The following is a 21,122-nucleotide window of genomic DNA, read 5'->3' as shown; positions in this document are numbered from 1 at the left end:
AGGTTTTAAAACAGACAAAAATTTATTCACAAAATTACACAACGAAACACAAAGAACAGAATAAATTACCCTTACAGAACTCAGTCTACCCAAATTAGACTTAATTATGCTGTTCTGAATATACACAACAGTCTCAATAAACAAACCCTCTTTAAAAAAAAAGTAAAAATGGAACAAATGCTTACAGGTTGAAGTTAGAAGGGCAGAAAAAGAGAGAGGGTTTGCAGTCTGTTCATACAGCTCATTGTTGAACTCCTCACTAGTTCTGGTCTGAACTGCTCAGCTAGAGAGCAGACCACGCCTCTTGCATTATACAGGTCACTTCTAAAACATGACCACTTTGGCCTGAAGTTTCATCTGTTTACACATAAATAAAAAAGCCTCTCAATACTCTTTAATCTCTGTACCAAACTGGGAGCTGTTTACGATCCCTCTGAGAAAAACCAAGGACACAGTGTTCCTTAAGAAAAGGAACAGCTTTAAGAAAAAGCTGTGACAATACTATTGTGGGACAATAAGACTTATTGTGACAATAAGACTCATTAAATTTCAAAATTTTGAACAAGGCATTTATTCAGCAGCAAGTAAAAATACATTTTGTAACTGTCAAGACTATTTGCACATTGTGACTAATATTCTTCTGCTGTTAACACTTAATTTGGACATTTTCAAATCCTTTCTCTTCCCCTTGTCTCAAGGTCATCTTTGGTGTGCCCTGGATTCCAATCTTGGTCCCCTGTTTGTTGTTACCCATGTACTGCTACCATCAATAACACCATTTACACGTAGTTGGCTTATACATGAACACTTTGAGGAGAAAGTGAGGTCTGCAGATGCTGGAGATCAGAGCCGGAAATGTGTTGCTGGAAAAGCGCAGCAGGTCAGGCAGCATCCAGGGAACAGGAGAATCGACGTTTCGGGCATAAGCCCTTCTTCAGGAATGAGGTATACATGAACACTACTCACATTCAATTCCACCTCTCTACCACCTTAGTAACTCTGGCAGCAGTATTATAAACAGAAATACACTCATTACAGGGGACCCCAAATTACTAATGTCTGACTTCCAAACACTTAGCCTTAGGAATGTGATCTTAAACAGGGGTATAATTTTAAAGATCTGACATACAAAAATTTTGAGTACTTATGTATGGTTCTTATATATTGTCCTGTGTTGTGTTCCAACTTGTATACAAATCGACTTGCAATCGGACTCCGAAACAGAGCTCATTTACAGAGCTGGGAACCGTTTGTATATGTGGTATTAAGTTCTGGATGAGTTATAAATTTATAAAGGTCAAATGACGGCAAAGTTGAGGTCATCCAGTTCTGAAATCTTCAGAGTATCTGTCGGCCTCTATCAATACTCTGATGCTTGGATAGGTTTAGTCCAACGGTGTTTGCATTGGATGCTCATTTCACCTTGACCTGAGGCCTCAAATGCTTGTCCACTCACTGTTTAGCTCTCTGCCACCGGTGCTAAAACTTACTCTTACACTTCAAAATGCAACTTCTGAAATGTTTTCCTTTTCAGCTTTTCGCTTTTACAAACTTCAACTGATCTAGAATTTTGCAGCCAAGTCCCATTCCACATCAAGCTCGGTTTTCCTTTTAATCCCTCATGTTCAGTATCACCAAATTAACTTCTCAATCCTCCATCTTTATTTTGAATGGTTTCCCCAGCCTCACCCAGTAATCTCTTCCAGCCATAAATTCCAACCCACACCTTCCGTCCCTCTTGGTAACTGCTCATTTCCCTCCACCTCCTCCTCCACATCCCGATGGCAGAATAATCTTTTAGTTATTCCACCCATCTGCATATCAACAACCACTTCACCACCAGGCACCACAAACAAGGGCAAGAAGCAACAAGCTCAATAATGATGATTGTGAAGACATTTAGGCCACAAGGAGAAGGTTTGACTTAAATTATTGTAGGCCCACTTAACTGGCTGTTCACTCATGTTAAAAAAAATTACACCATTTCGAGAGAATCCTGAAATCTCATCCAGAGACAGATGCTGACTTTGGTTTAACCAGCTGATTTGGAAAAAAGTTATACATTTACCGAAATTTTCACACCATTTTAATAAAAACTGAGCTTTTAAAAAATGGTTAAAAACTGAGATCATTGGAAATGGGAGGAAGAAAAGACTATTCAGCCCCTCATTACCTTTCTACTATATCATAGACAAGCTCCCATCTCAATCTTGTTTTCTCACAACATTCCTAAAATAGAGAGTTCAACAGAGTTTGTCTGGCAAGGTTTTCAGGTTGTTAAAAATAAGAAAATTGTAAGACAAAAATACACAATGACAATCAAGTGTTTAAATAGAAAGCTTCTATGTCTGAAATCTGTGAAGATCATGCAGGGATATTGTATTATTTGCTGGCAGCAAGCTGTAATACCTAAAGAACAGGCACAGGAATTATTGGGCAGATGCAACATGTCCACCTTGAGGGTGCTCACAGTTTTGGGCCCTGTTATTTTTAAAACTGTCTTTGGAACTTTGTGTGTGTCTCTATTTTGAAATTGCTCCTAGATCTCCCTCTACGTCAGCAGCAGTCACCTCTTGAAGTGGAGCTGCTGGCTGGACTTTCCGGTGAGATCTCCCATTGGCACTCCCAGGTTCCTGTTACACTCGAGACCCTCAAATCGACAACAACCATGGAGGCAGCCTGTTAAATGATTACCTCCTGCAAAGCCTCCCTGACCCAAGTGGAGTAGGAACCCAGGAATGGTCCTTTTTTCAGAAAATGTTATAAGTGCCAAAGAGTCTGCAGTCAGGTCAAACTACATTTGGAAAATTGCTAGCAGTTCTGGGCCTCGTCTGTAAGAAAGGATGTGCTAGCATTGGATGGGGCCCAGAAGGGGTTCACAAGAATGATCAAGAGGACGAAAGGCTCGTCATGAGGAATGGTTGAGAACTCTGGTCTGTACTTGATGGAATTTAGAAGGATAAGGAGGGAGTTTATTGAAACTAACACAATAAAGAAAGGCCTGGATAGAGTAGATGTGGAGAAGACGTTTCTGCTAGTAGGAGAGATTGGGACCCAAGGGCACAGCCTCAGAGTGAAGGGACAACCCTTTAGAACTGAGATGAGGAGAATTTTGTTTTTTTATTCATTCACAGGATGATGGCATCACTGAGAAGACTAGCATTCATTGTCCATCCCTATTGCCCAGAGGGCAGTTAAGAGTCAACCACATTGCTGCGGGTCTGGAATCACACGTAGGCTAGACCAGGTAAGGATGGCAATTTCCTCCCCTGAAGGATATTAGTGAACCAGATGGGTTTTTTCCTATAATCAACAATGGATTCAAGGTCATTATTAGAGTCTTAATTCGAGATACTTATCGAATTTAAATTTCATCGTCTTACATGGTGAATTTGAACCTGGGTCCCAGAAATTAGCTGGGTCTCTGCATTAATAGTCCAGCAATAATACCACTAGACCATTGCCTTCCTAAGAACAGGATTCCAGCTCCAATTCTGTGAGATGCAAAGGAAGAATTTCTTCAGCCAGAGGATGGTTAATCAGTGAAATTCATTGCAGCAGAGGGCTGTGGAGGCCAGGTTAGTGGGTGTATTTAAGACACAGATAGATAGTTACTTGATTGACAAGGAGATCAAGTGCTGCACAAAGAAGGCAGAAGAATGGGTTTGGGAAGCATATCAGCCATGATGGAGCAGACTTGATGGGTCAAATGGCTTAATTCTACACTGATATTTTATGGTATTATGATTCTGCCCGTTTGTTTCTTTTCTGGAAGCAAGGTTAGAAAACAAAAATAAAACGCGTTTTTCTATTGTACCTTTCTTGACCTTAGGAGATGCCAAAGTGTTTCACAGCCAATGGAAAGTGCAAGCATTATTGTATTAGTGGAAAGCGGAGAGCTAAAAGTCCTTTGTTTTGATTGAGGGTTAACAGTCTAAAAGGGTTAATACTGAGGAATGCCTTAAGCACTACCCAACATGGGTCATAAGGACTTGTAAAAGAACAGCTTAGGAATTCAAAGGAGACTTACCATCCAGGTCTCCCTCACAGTCACTGTAACAATGCCTATCATATCAGTGTAACATACTCCATTGTGTTTAAGGAATAAACAACCTTTTCTCTTTAGACTAGCAAGTGGTTTTCCTCCACCATATCAGATCAAGTAGGCCCTATAGATCCTTACTCTAAAAGAGGATGGTGGCAATAAACTTATTCGCATGGTGAACAACAATGCTGAGCCTCATATAGCACAGTGGTTTGTAATGAAGATTGCTCTGTCTGCTGGACCTTTTTATTGCTTTATTTGTTGGACGTGCAATTAAGGACTAGACTCCACTGCTCATCACCAATTGCCTTGAGGGGACGATGGAGAGCTGCCCTCCTGATCCATTCCAGTCCATGTGGTAAAGGCATGCCCACATCAGGAGGATGTGTGACTTGAAGGGGAACTTGGAGGTGAATGGTGTTCCATGTAAAATGTTCCCCATAGTCCCACTGAAATATTGAAATGTGTTCAATTCTATGGTTGATGCTGATTCTGAATTCACAGCAGGAGTAGATGATTTGATTTAGGTTGGATGACAAAGGATGATGAAAGAATTTCTCTTTGCATTTCAGATTTCCAGCAGCTGCAGTTCTTTGTTATATCAAAAATGACTAGTTTTTGTGATGCTGCTTGTGCGATAAATATTCTCCAGGACACCCAGAATAACTCAATTTTTTCTCTTTGAAAAAGAAATTGATGACTTTAAACCACAGTAAATGCTAAATCACAGCATTTGCACTAAGAACTAGTTTCCGTAAATTTGCAGGTCATAATCTTACTGGTCAATGATCTACCCGTGTCTACCAGTGCATTAATTTACGAAAGGCACTGTGCCATCCATGTCAATGCAGATATCCCCAATTAAACTGAAAGAAATCAGATACCATGATTGGGAGATTGCTCGGACCTTATGTCCACTTCAATCAAACGTTCTTTTGGCTCCTTTACAGCACCCTGATTTAAAAAAAGACTTTGAAGTCCAGCCTGCTTCCCATGCCTGGATTGACGCGCACCCTCCATTGGAACCCACATAGCTAGCTCAAAGTCATTCTTCTCATCTCACCTAGCACACAGACCTCCAGTGCTATGCTGGAATCTGAATGAGTTGGGGGCATGGGATAGTGTACTGGAGTAAACCTCGACAAGCAGTTGGCTTGCAAGAGGAGGTCAGAATTTTGGTTCCCTGCATGCCAGATAAACTCTGCAACTGGATCCATGTCCTTGTACAGTGGCCTCTGTCTGTCTCTCAGAGGGAGTGTAGTAAAGCAGCTAAAGAAATTTTGGGGCCATTACTCTGAATTACTCAACCTGAACTAAAAGTGTCTCATGTTTAAGCCATGTAAAGCAATGTTCCATTTTTCAGGCCTTCATCTTGCAAGGAAATTTACCATTTTTGCATAGGGCGTTTACATGGACAGTATACATTTTCTAATTAATAACTGAAAAAAAAAGTGCTTATAGTTATCACCATTTAGTGGACAATGAAGAAATATTACCTGGAAATCATCATCAAACCTTCTTGTTTGTGAACCAAACCCCTTCCTCTCAGGAATTTCAAACCTCACAGTTTGATACTTGCTTGGTATTGTAGCAGGGGAAATTGATGCGCTCAACCCTGCAGTGCAACAGCAACAGAACAGTAATAGTATTAGATATAGAGGTTAGAAAAGCTAGTCCATGCACCAGTTAGCAAAACATAACAAGAAATAAAGATTTATTATCAACGTCTTGGGTGATCATGGGATAGGCACCTCACTTCTGGATTATTTGTTTATTGATGGAGATGTGGAATGGTTATAGCAAGTGCTCTGTGCTGCTTTCACAATTATCCTGGTCTAATTGCATATCATCAACTATAAATTGCAAGTCAAATGCCAAATACATGCCTAAAAATGAAAATTCTGCTGGCACATCTGATGTATTAATGCAATCCTCATCAAAACACGTCAAACAATTTGAATCCAGTGCTATCAGATTTATTCACACTTTCATGTCAAATTGATCTTAAAATGTAAAACTAAGTCTTAATTTAAATCTGGGTTGATTGATTTCTTCAGACTGGTTGAGCAACTGATGTGTCTTAACAAGTGATTTACAATTTTATTTTGATTGAATGATCATTCAATAACTTTATATAATTAGAGGTTGGATGTGCCTGTCTAATCCCATAGGATTTCTGTAAAGCCTGCAGGAGAATGGAGCAGTGGGACTCAATACTGTTGCCAGTATTGATTTGTCTCTGTCTTTGTGCCCTTGGACTGCCTCTGGTTACTTGTTAGTGGGACGTAATGGTGAGGACAGAGGTCATGCACTCAGTCAATGGCCATCCTAATGCACTAGTTATTGATGCTTGCATGCACTGCCTTGTGAGCCTGGGGAACCTAAAGTTATTTAAAAGGATGGAGAAGGCTAGTGTAAATATCCTCACTCGGTTTCTGCCCCAAAAGTCTCACTTGTTTAAAGTTGGACCTTTTCCCCATTAAGGTGAAGGGCTTATGTCCAGAACATCGATTCGCCTGGTCCTCAGATGCTGCCTGACCTGTTGTGCTTTTCCAGTGCTATATGTTTTGACTCTGCTCCCCTTTAAGGCCTCATACCTGTCTCTGATTACAACAGCGTCATCCTTGCTGCTGTTCCACTCAAACTTTCCCGGTTGCATTCACTGGCTTTGTCTCAATGGCAGCTTACCAGGTGAAATGATCTTCAGCCCAGAAATTTGAGGTGGGCAAAATCCCTGACCCACCAGAATATAAAGAGGGAAATCTAATTTTGATCGGAAAATAGCGAGGTTACTCAAGCATTAGTTGCCAAGGAACCATACAGCGTTCAGGAGACTATGATCTCCTTGCCCTCTATCTTGATTTTGCGCTCCTGGTCTGTTTTGATTACTAGATAAATCCATTCATTTGAAACAAGGACAGAAATTATGGGTGAAACTCAGCAGGTCTGCAGCATCTGTGGGGAGAAAGCAGAGTTAACATTTCAGGTCCAGAAGTGTCACCAGACTTGGAACATTACCTCTGCTTTCTCCCCTTGGTTACTGCTAGACCTGCTGTGTTTCACCATTAATTTGTTTGTGTTTCAGATCTGCAACATTTGCAGTTCTTTGTTTTATTAAATCCATGCATCGATCCCCTTGCAAAGAGTGAGAGAAGGTAAAACAATGCTACAGACATAATCCAATATAGTCGTTTTATCAAATCTACAACAATTCTCACCATAACAGAGTTTTCATTATCACTACCTTGGAGGATGCCTCAGGGTTCTGAGTTGGTTAATTAATTGCCCTGCTGCATTGCACTGTGCAATGGTGTATGCCTATATTGCAACACACAATAGCATAGATGAGCACTAATGGTATGCAAAGTATTTACTTCTGAATGCATAATACAATCTCGATTTAGTTGAATTTCTAGCAAAGTGAAGAAGTGAGTACAAATGGGATTCGCTTTTATGTACTCGCATGGACTTCTTATGAAGCATGAATTTTTTATGAATATCAGATTTTCTAAAGGAAGATTTCCTTCAGTCTTCTGCACAGACCATAATACCAAGAATGTTTTAAGGTTGTCTGTTGATTAAGCAATCACTTAGGATGTGCATTTTTTGAGTATGATGAAGCTTGATAAATCATGTAACAAGTTTGAAGTGATTGTTTTGGTGGATCTTGGTTTCTGACTTCTACCTTATGGCTATGTGCAGGTCCACCGATCAGATCAGTCATTTAATTACATACATAAGAATGAGAACACCTCCACCCATTGTACAACATTAACTTTGATTGCTATGTAGAGAAGCTTCATTTGTCAGAAATCCCTCAAGGTAATATTCATTGTGAAGTCCTGGCACCAGCCCTTCAGTTGTTGAGAAATAATTTCATTATCTTGAGGATTGATTATCAGGTGCTCTACTCTCTGCATCTCCACCTACAAACTCCAGCCAGTTTGGAACACTGCTTTGTAAATCTTCCACACAAAGTCCCACACACCCCTCACTTTACCCACATCAAATTCCTGTGCGTCTCTGTGTCTCAGATAAGTTCAAGATCCTTATCCTCATATTCAAATTGTTCACTGCTCTCACTTCAACCTTTTCCGTTCAACAGGTGTGAGGGGTGGAGATGGGAAGTTCAGTGGGAAAACTTTAGAGAATGAATACTTAACACTCTTTTTCCTCAGATGTGACCACTGCTCACTGCCTACTGTTTCTGGTCCGCCATTAAAAATCATTCAGCACTGAAAACATATGCTCTAGAACATTCTTCTAGAACTTATTTTCCTACTTTAGAAGTCTACCTCTTTGGTCCTAGAATCCTTTACATTTTATTTGGTGCTGGCTTCAACCCCCTTGGGAAGTGTGACTTAGTTTTACAACAACTATAGCGGTTTAGTGGTTAGCACTGCTGCCTCACAGCACCAGGGTCCCAGGTTCGATTCCAGCCTTGGGCAACTGTCTGTGTGGAGTTTGCACATTCTCCCCATGTCTGCGTGGATTTCCTCCAGGTGCTCCGGTTTCCTCCCACAATCCAAAGATGTGCAGGTCAGGTGAATTAGCCATGCTAAATTGCCCATAGTGCTAGGTGCATTAGTCAGACGGGGGGGTTACTCTTCGGAGAGTCAGTGTGGACTTGTTGGGTCGAAGTGCCTGTTTCCACACTGTAGGGAATCTAATCATACATAACTAAGTAAATGAGAGTAGAAATTATTTTTTAACCTGTTTCATTGTCGCGATCATTGCTTTATATTTTTGTGGTGTATATTTTGTTCTTAAAATGTGTACATAAAATTTTAGTAACAGAATGGAAATCTATTTGTGATGGTGTACTGTCAGTAATGTTAAGGTAGTATCACATATGGTGAAATGAAATCAATAGTTTCAGAAAACCATGGGGCTGCTCTCTCATTAGAGCAAAACGATTGATAGTGAGTTTAATTTGAGGATCACTACACTTCAGGGCAAAGGTGATGTTGAGAAAGCAGGACCTTCGTGGTGTGCAAGAATTGAATCCACATTGTTGGCGTTATAAATCAGCCATCTAACCAACTGAGCTAACCAATAATAACATATGTATATGGCACAATGGTGAAGGTGGCAGTTCATTCAAGAAAGTGGAGTTGATATAGCAAAACACACTTTTACCTGTGCATTATTGTCTGGAGTTATAGATAGTGAGGGTAGAGGGTTCTTTCCATTACATAGATGACCAGAATCTCCCCATGCTGTGATTGCCTGCCTTTAGCTTTTAGATTACTTACTTACAGTGTGGAAACAGGCCCTTCGGCCCAACAGGTCCACACTGACCCGACGAAGCGCAACCCACCTGACCCATTCCCCTACATTTACCCCTTCACCTAACACTACAGGCAATTTAGCATTGTCAATTCATCTAACCTGCACATTTTTAGACTGTGGGAGGAAACCGGAGCACCTGGAGGAAACCCACGCAGACATGGGGAGAATGTGCAAACTCCACACAGACAGTTGCCTGAGACGGGAATTGAACCCAGGTCTCTGGCACTGTGAGGCAGCAGTGCTAACCACTGTGCCACTGTACCGCCCACTTGTGCTGCAACAATTTGCAGATTGACACTCAATCTGTTAGGTTGTGAATGCACCTGAGGCGAAAGTGAGGACTGCAGATGCTGGAAACCAGAGTTTAGATCAGAGTGGTGCTGGAAAAGCATAGCAGGTCAGGCAGCATCCAAAGAGCAGGAAAATCGACGTTTCGGGCAAAAGCCCTTCATCAGGAATCCTGCTCCTCGGATGCTGTCTGACCTGCTGTGCTTTTCCAGCACCACTCTGATCAAAACTGTGAATGTATCTTCCTTGGCCATCAAATTCTGAAGTGGAACTCAAAACCAGGACTTCTGGCTGAGTTGCTACCTAATGTCCTACAAGATTTCCCCATGTGGATAGTGGAAAATACATATTGGGAATAAACCACAGGGTTTAGATAGGAAGAGTTCAGAGGGATATGGGCCAAATGCTGGCAAATGGGACTAGATTGATATCGGCTATCTCATCGACATGGATGAGTTAGACCAAAGGGTCCGTTTCTGTGCTGTACCACTCTACGACACAAGAAAGAAGATGCATGTTAACTTATAAGTTAATTGAGAAATCAGGAGAATAACCAAGAACCATCGTCCAAAACACTATCAATGTTTACTTAAAAAGTTACATGATCAAAAGGTATTGCCTAGTCAGAGATTTAAAGTAGAAAGAAGCACGAGTGAGGATATTTGGGCGTTCTTCAATTTTTGATTTGTTGACATTTAGATTTATTTTACACGTTAATTTTTTACTTTTCTTAAAGATTTTAAATAAGCATTTTGTTATGGTCTTTGGAAGTTAGGGCATTAAAGATTTTGTAAAATGAGAAAGTATTTGAAGTGGCTTAACCTAATAAAAACGAACATTTAAATTTGGGAAGAAAAGCAAATACATTTCCGAAAGTGAACAGCTTATGACAAATTGGGTTTAGTCCTGAGAATTTTCAGCATGTGTTCACTCAAAGGGTTAGCAGAAACATGGAGCACTAAGTGCACGCAAGGCCAATAAGCAGAAAATAAACTTATAACTAAAATTCTGACTATTACATACCAGAATTTCCTGATGCTAAGTGATGAATGAATTTGTACTTAGGCCTCGGAGTCTGTTTGTTCATAGGTTCCATGGTTTGAATAAAGTCCACCATATTGCAACTGAGGCTAGTGACAGTTTTCCAATCACAAATTGAGGTAATCTAATGAGCAATAACAGAGAAATTACTTAATCTATTCACTCCAGTCAAAAATATTGTGTATTAATATTCTGCACAAATATTCTTCTAAAGCCTTCACAATTTCAGCCAACCAACAGGGCAGATGTACCTGCCCATACGGAGGGGCTGACAACTGCAGGAAAGTGATCTAACGGATTCCTTGTGTTCAGACAAGTTCCAGTAGAACAGCATTGGCAGTGGCTTAGGAGCCAGGGTCCAAGTGGAGGAGATCTGAAGATGAGTCAAACTGGACTCAAAACATTAAACTTTGTTTCGCTCTCCACAGATAACACCAGACCTGCTGAGTTTCTCCAGCATTTTCTGTTTTATTTCTGAGTTGTAAAGGGTCACTTATACAAGAAGGTACAAAAATAAAATAAATTTATCAAACTTTTCCTCAAACAGTGCCTGTGCAGAGGAAAAGATGGCTCACCAGCGCACACAAGTGGCCATTTCAGGTGCACGACATTGGAGGTAAAACCATAACCTATCAACTTGGTCCATTAGACCTGGGCCCAGAGAGAGTAAAAACTTGAAGGCAAATCTCTTGAGCATTTGTGGGCATTCTCAGTTGAACAGTTACAGAACTGTGGCAGGAACTTAGTGAATAAGCTAAAACAGCTTAAAACGTTAATTATCAACAATGCCACTGTTCCCGGAATCATGGGGGTATGGAATGAGCTGCCAGAGGAAGTGGTGGAGGCTAGTACAATTACAACATTTAAAAGGCATTGGATGGGTATATGAATAGAAAGGGTTTAGAGGGATATGGACCAAGTGCTGGCAATGGGGATAGATTAATTTAGGATATCTGGTCGGTATGGATGAGTTGGACCGAGGGGTCTGTTTCTGTGCTGTACATCTCTATGACTCTATACTTTCAAAAACTGGAAAATTACAAGTACCTATCTAATTTTCCACATCACCCCTCAGCTCAACTTACATGATGTGCTCTCTTCAAGCATCTGGTCTGAAAGCAGTGGAGGCTGGCAATGTGTCCAAATTCAGTTTCTTTCTGAATGCTCTGTTTATCATCTGGAAATGAGTCATTCCTTCAAATCAAGAGTGTGCAGGTTGAAAATATGCCAATGTTGCAAGTCATTGCTTATAATATGTGCAGGTTCCTGACAACAGCAGCCAATGGATGTCTGAGCATACTTTGGAGTACTAATGGACCTTGCCTTTTTTAGCTGATTTGTGAGGAAGTTGCTGGTGATGTTTGCAGACCCTCCAATTTGATGCTGGGACCTCACAACCCCCATAGCCCAGTTTTAGTGGTGGGCTTTCAAGAGAGATATGCGTGGGAGAATCTCATGGAAATGATTTGGAATTCTAAACCATCATTCTGGGGTTGTAACCATCCTATCTGCAAAGTTTAACCTTCTGGATACTGCAGTGAGGAACCCAGGAGAAACATTATGACAGCAGAGAAGAAAACTTGACTTTTTCCATTTTCTTTGAGTATTTAAGACAGAAGCCCTGCTTTGGTTTTAGATATTTTACTGGTTTCAAAAAGGAACATTTGATTCATTGAGCAAGTAAATGGGAGACCCGAAACATTCTGAATATGCACAGGAATTGCGCATGAAATGGAAATGTATCATAGACCTTACTTGAGGCACTCCATTCTTTTAGTATATCCTAACACCCCAGAAACTACTGTTAGGCTGAAGTAAATCTTCCAGACAAATTCAAGGTAGTTCTGGAATAAGTACGAAGTGTGCTAATGTATATTGACTATTACATTTATTCTTGTAAATATTTACTACATGATTTTGAATCTCAAAGGTAAGGTAAATACTGAATGAAGACATCACCCATCTTTGGAGAGGGCAAGGAAAATTCAAAAGCTAATTCTGTCCCAGTCTCTCACTATTATATATTTCTTTGTGTTTATTAACCAGGATTCATCCTTGATTAATCCTGTATATTCACAATTTACTTTCTGCAATGTAGAAGTCATAGAAGTGGTGTAAAACTGATTCCAGTCTCAGCTAGGTTATTTAGCCACTGATGGAAAGTCTGTGATTGCAGCCATTTTAACCACACACACAATGACATTCCCTCCATTGTAAGGACAGAAGTGTCAAATTCCATTGACGATTTCTCAATGTTCAGCATCATTCATGATTCTTTAGATGCTGAAGGCATCTTTGCTTATATACAGTAAGATGTGGATGGCTTCCAGCCTTGGGCTAACAAATGGTAAGCAACAGACACACAAGGGCTAGCCAATGGCTACTTCAGCAAGAGAATCTAATGATAACCCTTGACATTCAACTGCATTGTTATCACTGAATCCCCCATTATTCATATGGTAGCATCTTCCGTTGATCAGAAACTGATTGGATCAGCACACAAAATACTGTGGCGAAAAGAGCAGGTCAGAGTCTGAGAATTCTTCAGCAACTAGTTCATCTCTTGATTCCCAGAGCCTCTCGAACATCTACACAGCATAAGTCAGTAATAGGTCAGGAAAGTGTCCTTTCTACTTGCCTGGGTAGTGCAGTCCCAATAACACTCAATACCATCCAGGACAAAGAAGCTTACTTGACCAGCACCACACCCACAAACATGCACTCCCATCGGATTCACAGTGGCAGCAGTGTGTGTCACCTGCAGAATGCACTCATTATGGCTCATTTGACAGCACCTTCCAAACCTGTAATCTCTACCACCTTAGAAAGACTAGGACAGCAGGCGCATGGAAACATCACCACCTGCAGGTACTCTGCCAAGCCATTCATCATCTCAACAGAACAAGGTCACCATTTCTTCACTGACATTGTGTCAAAAGCCTTGAACTCCTTTTTTTTAAGCAGCACTATGGGAACACCTATCCCATATAGATTGCAGTAGTTCAAGAAGGCAGCTCACTACCATCTCCTCCAGGACAGTTAGGGAAGTGCTGGTGTCGCCAGTAACACCCACACCCATGAACAAATAAAACACAATAGCACAATTGAATATTCTGAGCTTAAGACTGTTTCATTTCTAATATCTGCAAGATTTCTTTTGACATGTACTTGGATTGTTGCTTTCTAACCAGGTGTCATCCAATAGTTAAAGTACTAAATTAGGAATATAGGTCAATAATTTCCTGTATAAACTTGTAAATCGTATCGATTTTTACTAAATCGCTGTTAAGAAATTATGTAAATTTCTTAATCAGACACAACTGTTATAGCTCAATTGTAAAATACCTGTAAGAAAACAGTCTATTAAGATGATGCACTAACTACAACAGAATAAAGATACAGGATACAAAAATTGTATGTGGTCCATGCAACTTTAAACACGCTATAAACCATCAATGAAAATCTTTTGGAACATGTTTATACTAAAATTCAAAATGAGGGGCCAATCTTTTACACAAAGGGTGGTTCATGTGTGGAATGAACTTCCTAATGAAGTGTATGTGGACACAGTTACAAACGTTTAGAAGACACTAAGGTAATTGAACAGGAAAGGTTTGGAGCAATGTGGGCCAGGAGCAGGCAGGTGGGGCTAGGTTAGTTTGGGATGATGTTCACCATGGAGTGGTTGAACCGAATGGTCTGTTTCCATGCTGTATGACTCTATTACAATTGAACAGATTGATTTTCTGTTTAGGCATGAACTTCTTAAGCTACAACTGTACTCCATGCAAATACAGGGTATTGAAGTAAAATGGAGATACATTGTCAAATAATTGACAATTTGATCAGGCACCTGGAATGTGATAGCTTGCATATGAATCAATCGGTTTGTCCAACAATTGGCATTTAAAACAAAAACTATTAATTCGTAAGATTGCAAATTGTTACTCTTTGTTTAATAAAAATCTTGTCTCATCATGCGCACACTTAATTCGATTTCTTTTTCCCTGCAGCTATTGGCAGTTGATCTACCACCAGAGAGCAGCAGATATCCAAATCTGAAGTGTACACCAAGATCAGGCTCCATTGATAGCAAATAGAAGAGCTGCTAAGATTTTCTAACGGCAGCTTATGCCCGAAATGTCGATTCTCCTGCTCCTTTGATGCTGCCTGACCTGCTGCGCTTTTCCAGCAACACATTTTTAAGCTCTGATCTCCAGCATCTGCAGTCCTCACTTTCTCCTAACCTAATAGGTAGCTATTGTGCACAGCATCTTTTGCATCAATTAAACCACAATTCTGCAGAAACCTTTAACTGGGAATTTCTGGTCTCAGATTAATTTTATCAATTGAATTGAACTGAATTAGCTTTATTAGCTAATAAAAACAGATGACACCTGTGACATGGGAACTGGATTTTGTTTTGATAAGTTACAAGTTTGATGACCTGATCATGAATAAGATAAAATAAAAATAACTGAACTTGGAAGTTGAAAGAGAATCGGATTGTCAGCAGTGAACGTAATTATTAAATCCAGGAATGAAATAGAGGAAGTCTGGATGTGTATTTTTAAATTGTTTGTAGAAAAAAAGTGAATAGAATAAATAAACTTCAGCATTTGAAAATATCCAGTTAAAATTTTCAGATAATTCTTAGTTGCAACTTGGCAAATAATAACATTTGCAATTTTGACAAGATAAATATTGGAAAGGTTGCTTAAATCTGAACAAGATAAAACACCATAAGAAATGCAATTAAATAGTGAATAACGCCATAGAAATTAAATTTTCTTTATAGAACAAATGAATAGGAAATGATGGGTTGACTCTTACTTTTCTGGCTAAATGTTAATTTCGTCAAGTTTTGTGGAAGTTTTGAGGTCGAGAGAGATTTCTCACTGTGCCTTACCAAAATTGCTTCATTAACTTCCTACCCACCTCTATCTGATTCCAGCTCCATTCTGCCACTCACTGCACCCAGAACAATTCACCACTTCTGGGATATCCTGCAAACCTTTAACAGGCAGCTGTGCTCCCAGATAAGCACTAACAGTCTGCAACTATGTTGCATGGTTCCTGACATTTGCCCCACACATGGCAGACAAGGGACCGCTTTCAGCCTGCTTTCAGGGCAGCAACCTATAGGTCCTGGTGGATGGGCTGATGCAGTGAAGGACTATCCTCGTCCCCCAGGTCTAGCAGAGGACGTCTCAATGCCAGCCTGCTCCAAGGTGACTTTGCAGGTCATTGCAGTCTCAGCCATCTGGAGGAATGCACAGCAACGTAGGGAGAAAGTCAATCATTCTTCCACCAGTGTTACTGCCACCATCTTCTCTCTGATATCTCATACTGGTTCATTCTCTCGCTGCTACTGTCCCCACCTCCCACTTGGTCTACAAGTCTCCATGTTCTGAGGAAGGGTTGCCGGACCCGAAATGTTAACTCTGCTTTCTCTCCACAGATGCTGCCAGACCTGCTGAGTTTTTGCAGCTGTTTCTGATTTTGGTTCTACACGTCGCACGATTGCCTGCAAAATCTGTCCTCAGTCTCTATCACCAAACCCAATCCCCTAAACTCATTAATCCTGTGGGCCCTCTGCACAGGAAGTGACCACTGTTCCATCCACTTTCACCTTCCTCAATACGTGCCTCTCTCTCATTTCAGAAGGAAAACAGTCCACTAGAGAGCAGAAAGAGTCATGATGGGAGGTGGACTGTCTGACAATAGGCTCCTCACCTCTCTTACGGGCAGGGCCCAACTCTGATCTCCCTGAGTGACTGTATCCTTGACTGACTGAGTCGGGACCTTCTGAGCATTGCCTATCTCTTTTGATTGAGGGCAACTATAACAAGCTTTGTGTCTGTACTAACAGCCTAGTAATACCACAGCACTGCAAGCCTGGCTGAGGGGACACAGAACAAAAAGGCAATGTAGTACAAAGGCAGAAATTCTGTGTCCATCCAGGGAGCCTCAGAGCGAGTGAGCACAAAGAGAGCAACTGAACAACCCTGTGATGTAGCTTGGTTCAGTTCACAGGCTGGGTGCATGTCCTTGAGCAGTGTCCTTGCTGCAACGATACAGTGAGGATTGCCACTGTGCTCAGAGGTGCCACATTGAAAAGTTGAAGCATCCTGTAAGTGGCTCAGAGATGTTTCTTGAGAGCTCTTGAAGACTGGCACATGTTGAATGCCAATGTCCATGCAAGTGTGGTGTCTGTGGTCAGTGCCAATGCAGATTTCATGTGATATTGATGCCCAGTATCCAACATCGAGGTTTGGTGCAAGCAGTGAGCTGAAGCCACCAGGAACTCACTGAGGTCCACAGCAAGAATTTGTAATATTTATTTTGCTAAGAATGGATGGTCAGATATAAATCTGAATATTACTGCGGGAACAACTGCAGTTAATAAGGTCACAAACAAGCAATGAAAGCCCCCTTTGTAAGCAACTCACCACTGCCTGGCAAGATTGTTGCCTCGATGCCCAGAGTTTAGTTAAACGTGAGTTGTTCTCGACACTGAGACAGGTCTTGCTGGATTTCACACGTGACTCTGTCACGTTCATTGCAATAGCCCACCTGGTCCAATGACTTTTTATTCATGATATTTCTATCAGGCAGCAGTAGTGCCATTTTCTGACATTGCAATCCTGACCCCATCATCCATCCCATTCCCACAGAATTTTCATCTCCGTGAACTGTGGGCAGGCAAATTCTAAGTCTGCCCCCTTCCCAAGCGTGCCTGATATAGTGCTGAATGTAACAGGGTGATGTGGCAACCTGCTCAGTTAGTCCACTTCTGTTCTTGGAGACGTTGTTGTAGAATTAGGTCATTATTAAGCCCTATAGCTCTATCATGTCAACACTACCTCATCCACCCCTACACCTTCCCATATCTCCATGCCCCTTTATGACCCCATGCTCCTCACATCCTGTAAAACAAACAAGAATCGAAAATAAAACTCCAAGGAAGAAAAACTTATTACAACCTCAAGCCTCATAAAATGTTAAACAAACCCTCCTGTAAGCTGCATTGACATAACTTTGGAGAGCCGAGTTCATTATTCAGAAGCAATTTGAACAGATGACCAGACAATTGTTTTTCCAGGTGACATCATGATGAACACTTGACCAAGCTCTAAGAATGCATAATGGACTTAATTCAAGATGGAGAAAGTGAGGTCTGCAGATGCTGGAGATCGTGAATCTTGTTATACACCTTCCCGTGTGAATCTTCTTATCTGTATGTAACCAGAATGGAATGTGTTTTTTAGCCTTGCTCTGCTCTAACCGAAAATGGAAGGTGTCGCTTGGTCCCGTGTGAATCTTGTTATACACCTTCCCGTGTGAATCTTCTTATCTGTATGTAACCAGAATGGAATGTGTTTTTTAGCCTTGCTCTGCTGTTCACATGAATGTTTATATCTGGAAAAGAGTATATCAGCTGGAAAAGTCTCCAGTTCGGTGAGTCTGCTCCGGGGTTACGTTTAACCGCCGAGCGTGGGTTGTTGGCAACCGCTCTACGAGAACTGACGGCTCCCAGTTCCGGTAACATGTAGAGTGAGTATAAGCCAGACCCGTTGTTTGGACCTGGTTGTGGCGACGATGCGGGGAATAAAATGCCCATATTCTAGCAGACTCGCCTCTTGGTCGTTTGTTCTGTGTCAGACTACTCTCCTACGAACCTGACCTTGAGAATTTTTTAAAACACACCTCCTGCGGTTGCAGGGGAAGGTGCCGGGAGTGGAGGTTGGGTTGGTGGGGGGTGTGGATCTGACGAGGATGATATGTGTGGAGGTACAGGTGAATCTGTGGCGGATATGGAAGTTTCCTTTGGGGCCTTGGAGGGAGGTGAGGGGGGAGGTGTGGGCGCAAGTCTTGCACCTCCTGCGGTTGCAGATGATATGTGTGGAGGTACTTAACTCAAGATGGGCCCATTTACAGGTTTGTAGGGGAGGGCTGTCTTTGTTTGACTGATACTTTTGTGAGGGTGTAATCAGTTTACAGAAACATGGAGTCATACAGCATGGAAAGAAACCCTTTGCTGTTGTTCTCAACACCTGTCTTTTTGACATGATTAAGGAGTTTGAAGAGAATCGAGGCAATATTCATTGACACGGTGAATGGTTTTGGTTGAGATTTTTTATTGGGTAAGCCATTTTTCCAAAGGAAATTTTCAATTCCTCATTAGGGATTGGAATGGAATGGGTCTATGAGGCGGTATAAATCAGTACTGGATAAATACGAGGGCATGGAAGTACCCTAGGGATTTATGGGAGCATGGATGCAGCATAGGGGATCTGCATGGGAATTAAGGAAGGATTGGCAAAACCTTTTAATCCTACAAGCCAATACTTTCTTAACTTCACAGCAAGCATCCCCATTGTTCACACACTGATTTAACCTGGTTGGATTTCTACAGGTTTCTAAATGCTTCCATTGACAACAAATAGCATGACATTCAAACTATCCTTCAGCCACCATCAATACTGACCAGGGGGAGCTGGCATGAGTCTGTAATGGTGGGGTAAGTTTTAAACTCTTGCCCCACGGACCTTATTTTATCAATTCCCAACTCAATTCCCATAGATGCAGGAGGAGAGAATCATACCCCTCATCTCTGTCAAGACGTTATGCTTATTTTTAATGAAGAGTCTGGTTCAGATTGAAAGGGATAATACTGATTTTGACAAATATTGTATATTTGTCAGTGCTACAGGACATATTGGACAATTCTAACCATTGATTGGAGTAAACGACTGAAGAAGGAATTGAATGCTGTTAACCCAACTGCATGAACTGAGCCTACAGGTACAAAGCCTGAACAGGTGTAGTGGACAACGAAGAAGGTTACCTCAGATTACAATGGGATCCTGATCAGCTGAGCCAATGGGCTGAGGAGTGGCAGATGGAGTTGTGAGATGCTGCATTTTGGGAAAGCAAATCTTAGCAGGACTTATACACTTAATGGTAAGGTCCTAGGGAGTGTTGTTGAATAAAGTGACCATGGGGTGCAGGCTCATAGCTCCTTGAAAGTAAGAGTGGCAGGTAGATAGGGTAGTGAAGAAGGTGTTTGGTATGCTTTCCTTTCTTGGTCAGATTATTGAGTACAGGAGTTGGGATGTCATGTTGTGGCTGTACTGGACATTGGTTAGGCCACTTTTGGAATATTGTGTGCACTTCTGGTCTCCTTCCTACCAGAAGGATGTTGTGAAACTTGAAAGAGTTCAGAAAAGATTTACAAGAATGTTGTCAGGGTTGGAGGATTTGAGCTATAGGGAGAGGCTGAACAGGCTGGGGCTGTTTTCCCTGGAGCATCAGAGGCTGAGGGGTAACCTTATAGAGGTTTATAAAATCATGAGGGGCATGGATAGGGTAAATAGACAAAGTCTTTTCCCTGGGGTGGGGGAGTCCAGAACTAGAGGCCAAAGGTTTAGCGTGAGAGGGGAAAGATATAAAAGAGACCTAAGGGGCAACCTTTTCACGCAGAGAATGGTGCATGTGTGGAATGAGCTGCCAGAGGAAGTGGTGGAGGCTAATACAATTGCAACATTTAAAAGGCATTTGGATGCGTATATGAATAGGAAGGGTTTGGAGGGATATGGGCCGAGTGCTGGCAGGTGGAACTAGATTGGGTTGGGATATCTGGTCGGTATGGACAGGTTGGACTGAAGGGTCTATTTCCGTGCTGTACATCTCTATGACTATATAACTCAATCAATATTATGCTACTGATTTAGACCAGCTAGCTTCCATTGATGAGTTACTGGGAAAACACACATCAGGCACACATCAGGCACCCTCCAGTCCAGGGGCTACAGGGAGTAGAAGATAGGATAAAGGAGTAGAAGCACTAGCTAATGGTCTTTGGGACTGTTCTGGAGTTGGGAGACAGACTCATCTGCATTGAAATTGGTTCTGTTTTTAACAAAATTCACCTCTTGCGGGGACGGTCTCCACTGATTTCATTCAGACCTGCCACATTTAGGGCAGGTGGCTTAAAAGTAGAACTCAGTCTTTAAGCTTAATAATAAAAATCTTAAAATCTGGATGCCTTTGCTGTTGCCTTCGCCAATGTGGTGGCTCACTGTTGATATGGAATATACATGCACACATGCCCATCTTATTGAACAATTGGATTATCTAGTCAATATCAGACTGCCAATGGGTGGGACATTGCTGACAACAAATTGGCTGTTGCATTTCCTTACAGTTTAACAGTGCAATTTCCCTTCCCACGTGTTTAAAGATGCCCTCCAACACATCTCGTCCACATCCTGCACCTCCACCCTCAGACGCCATCCCTCCAACCGTAACAAGGACAGAACGCCCCTGGTGCTCACCTTCCACCCTACCAACCTTCGCATAAACCAAATCATCCGCCGACATTTCCGCCACCTCCAAAAATATCCCACCACCAGGGATACATTTCCCTCCCCACCCCTTTCTGCCTTCCGCA

The 21,122-nt window shown here is 41.5% G+C and overlaps 1 protein-coding gene across 4 annotated transcripts in view; it reads right to left on the bottom strand.

Moving 5' to 3' along the window:
* stpg1 (sperm-tail PG-rich repeat containing 1) overlaps nt 1–21,122 on the bottom strand; it is a 127,651-nt gene that overhangs the window by 37,202 nt on the left and 69,327 nt on the right. For 2 of the 4 annotated variants that reach the window (XM_043717681.1, XM_043717680.1), the window contains exons 2-3: nt 10,649–10,790; nt 5,542–5,660 (exon numbers count right to left, since the gene is read on the bottom strand). In XM_043717681.1, coding sequence (XP_043573616.1) covers nt 5,542–5,660; nt 10,649–10,742 — 213 coding nt within the window. In that variant the 5' untranslated portion in view covers nt 10,743–10,790. Of the gene's footprint in view, nt 1–5,541; nt 5,661–10,648; nt 10,791–11,751; nt 11,861–21,122 lie in introns of all 4 variants that reach the window. The other 2 variants (XM_043717678.1, XM_043717679.1) reach the window with 2 other exon arrangements.

The sequence above is a fragment of the Chiloscyllium plagiosum genome, chromosome 27 (assembly GCF_004010195.1).
Source record: "Chiloscyllium plagiosum isolate BGI_BamShark_2017 chromosome 27, ASM401019v2, whole genome shotgun sequence".
Lineage (NCBI taxonomy): Eukaryota > Metazoa > Chordata > Chondrichthyes > Orectolobiformes > Hemiscylliidae > Chiloscyllium > Chiloscyllium plagiosum.
This window is presented reverse-complemented; position numbering and strand designations above follow the sequence as displayed.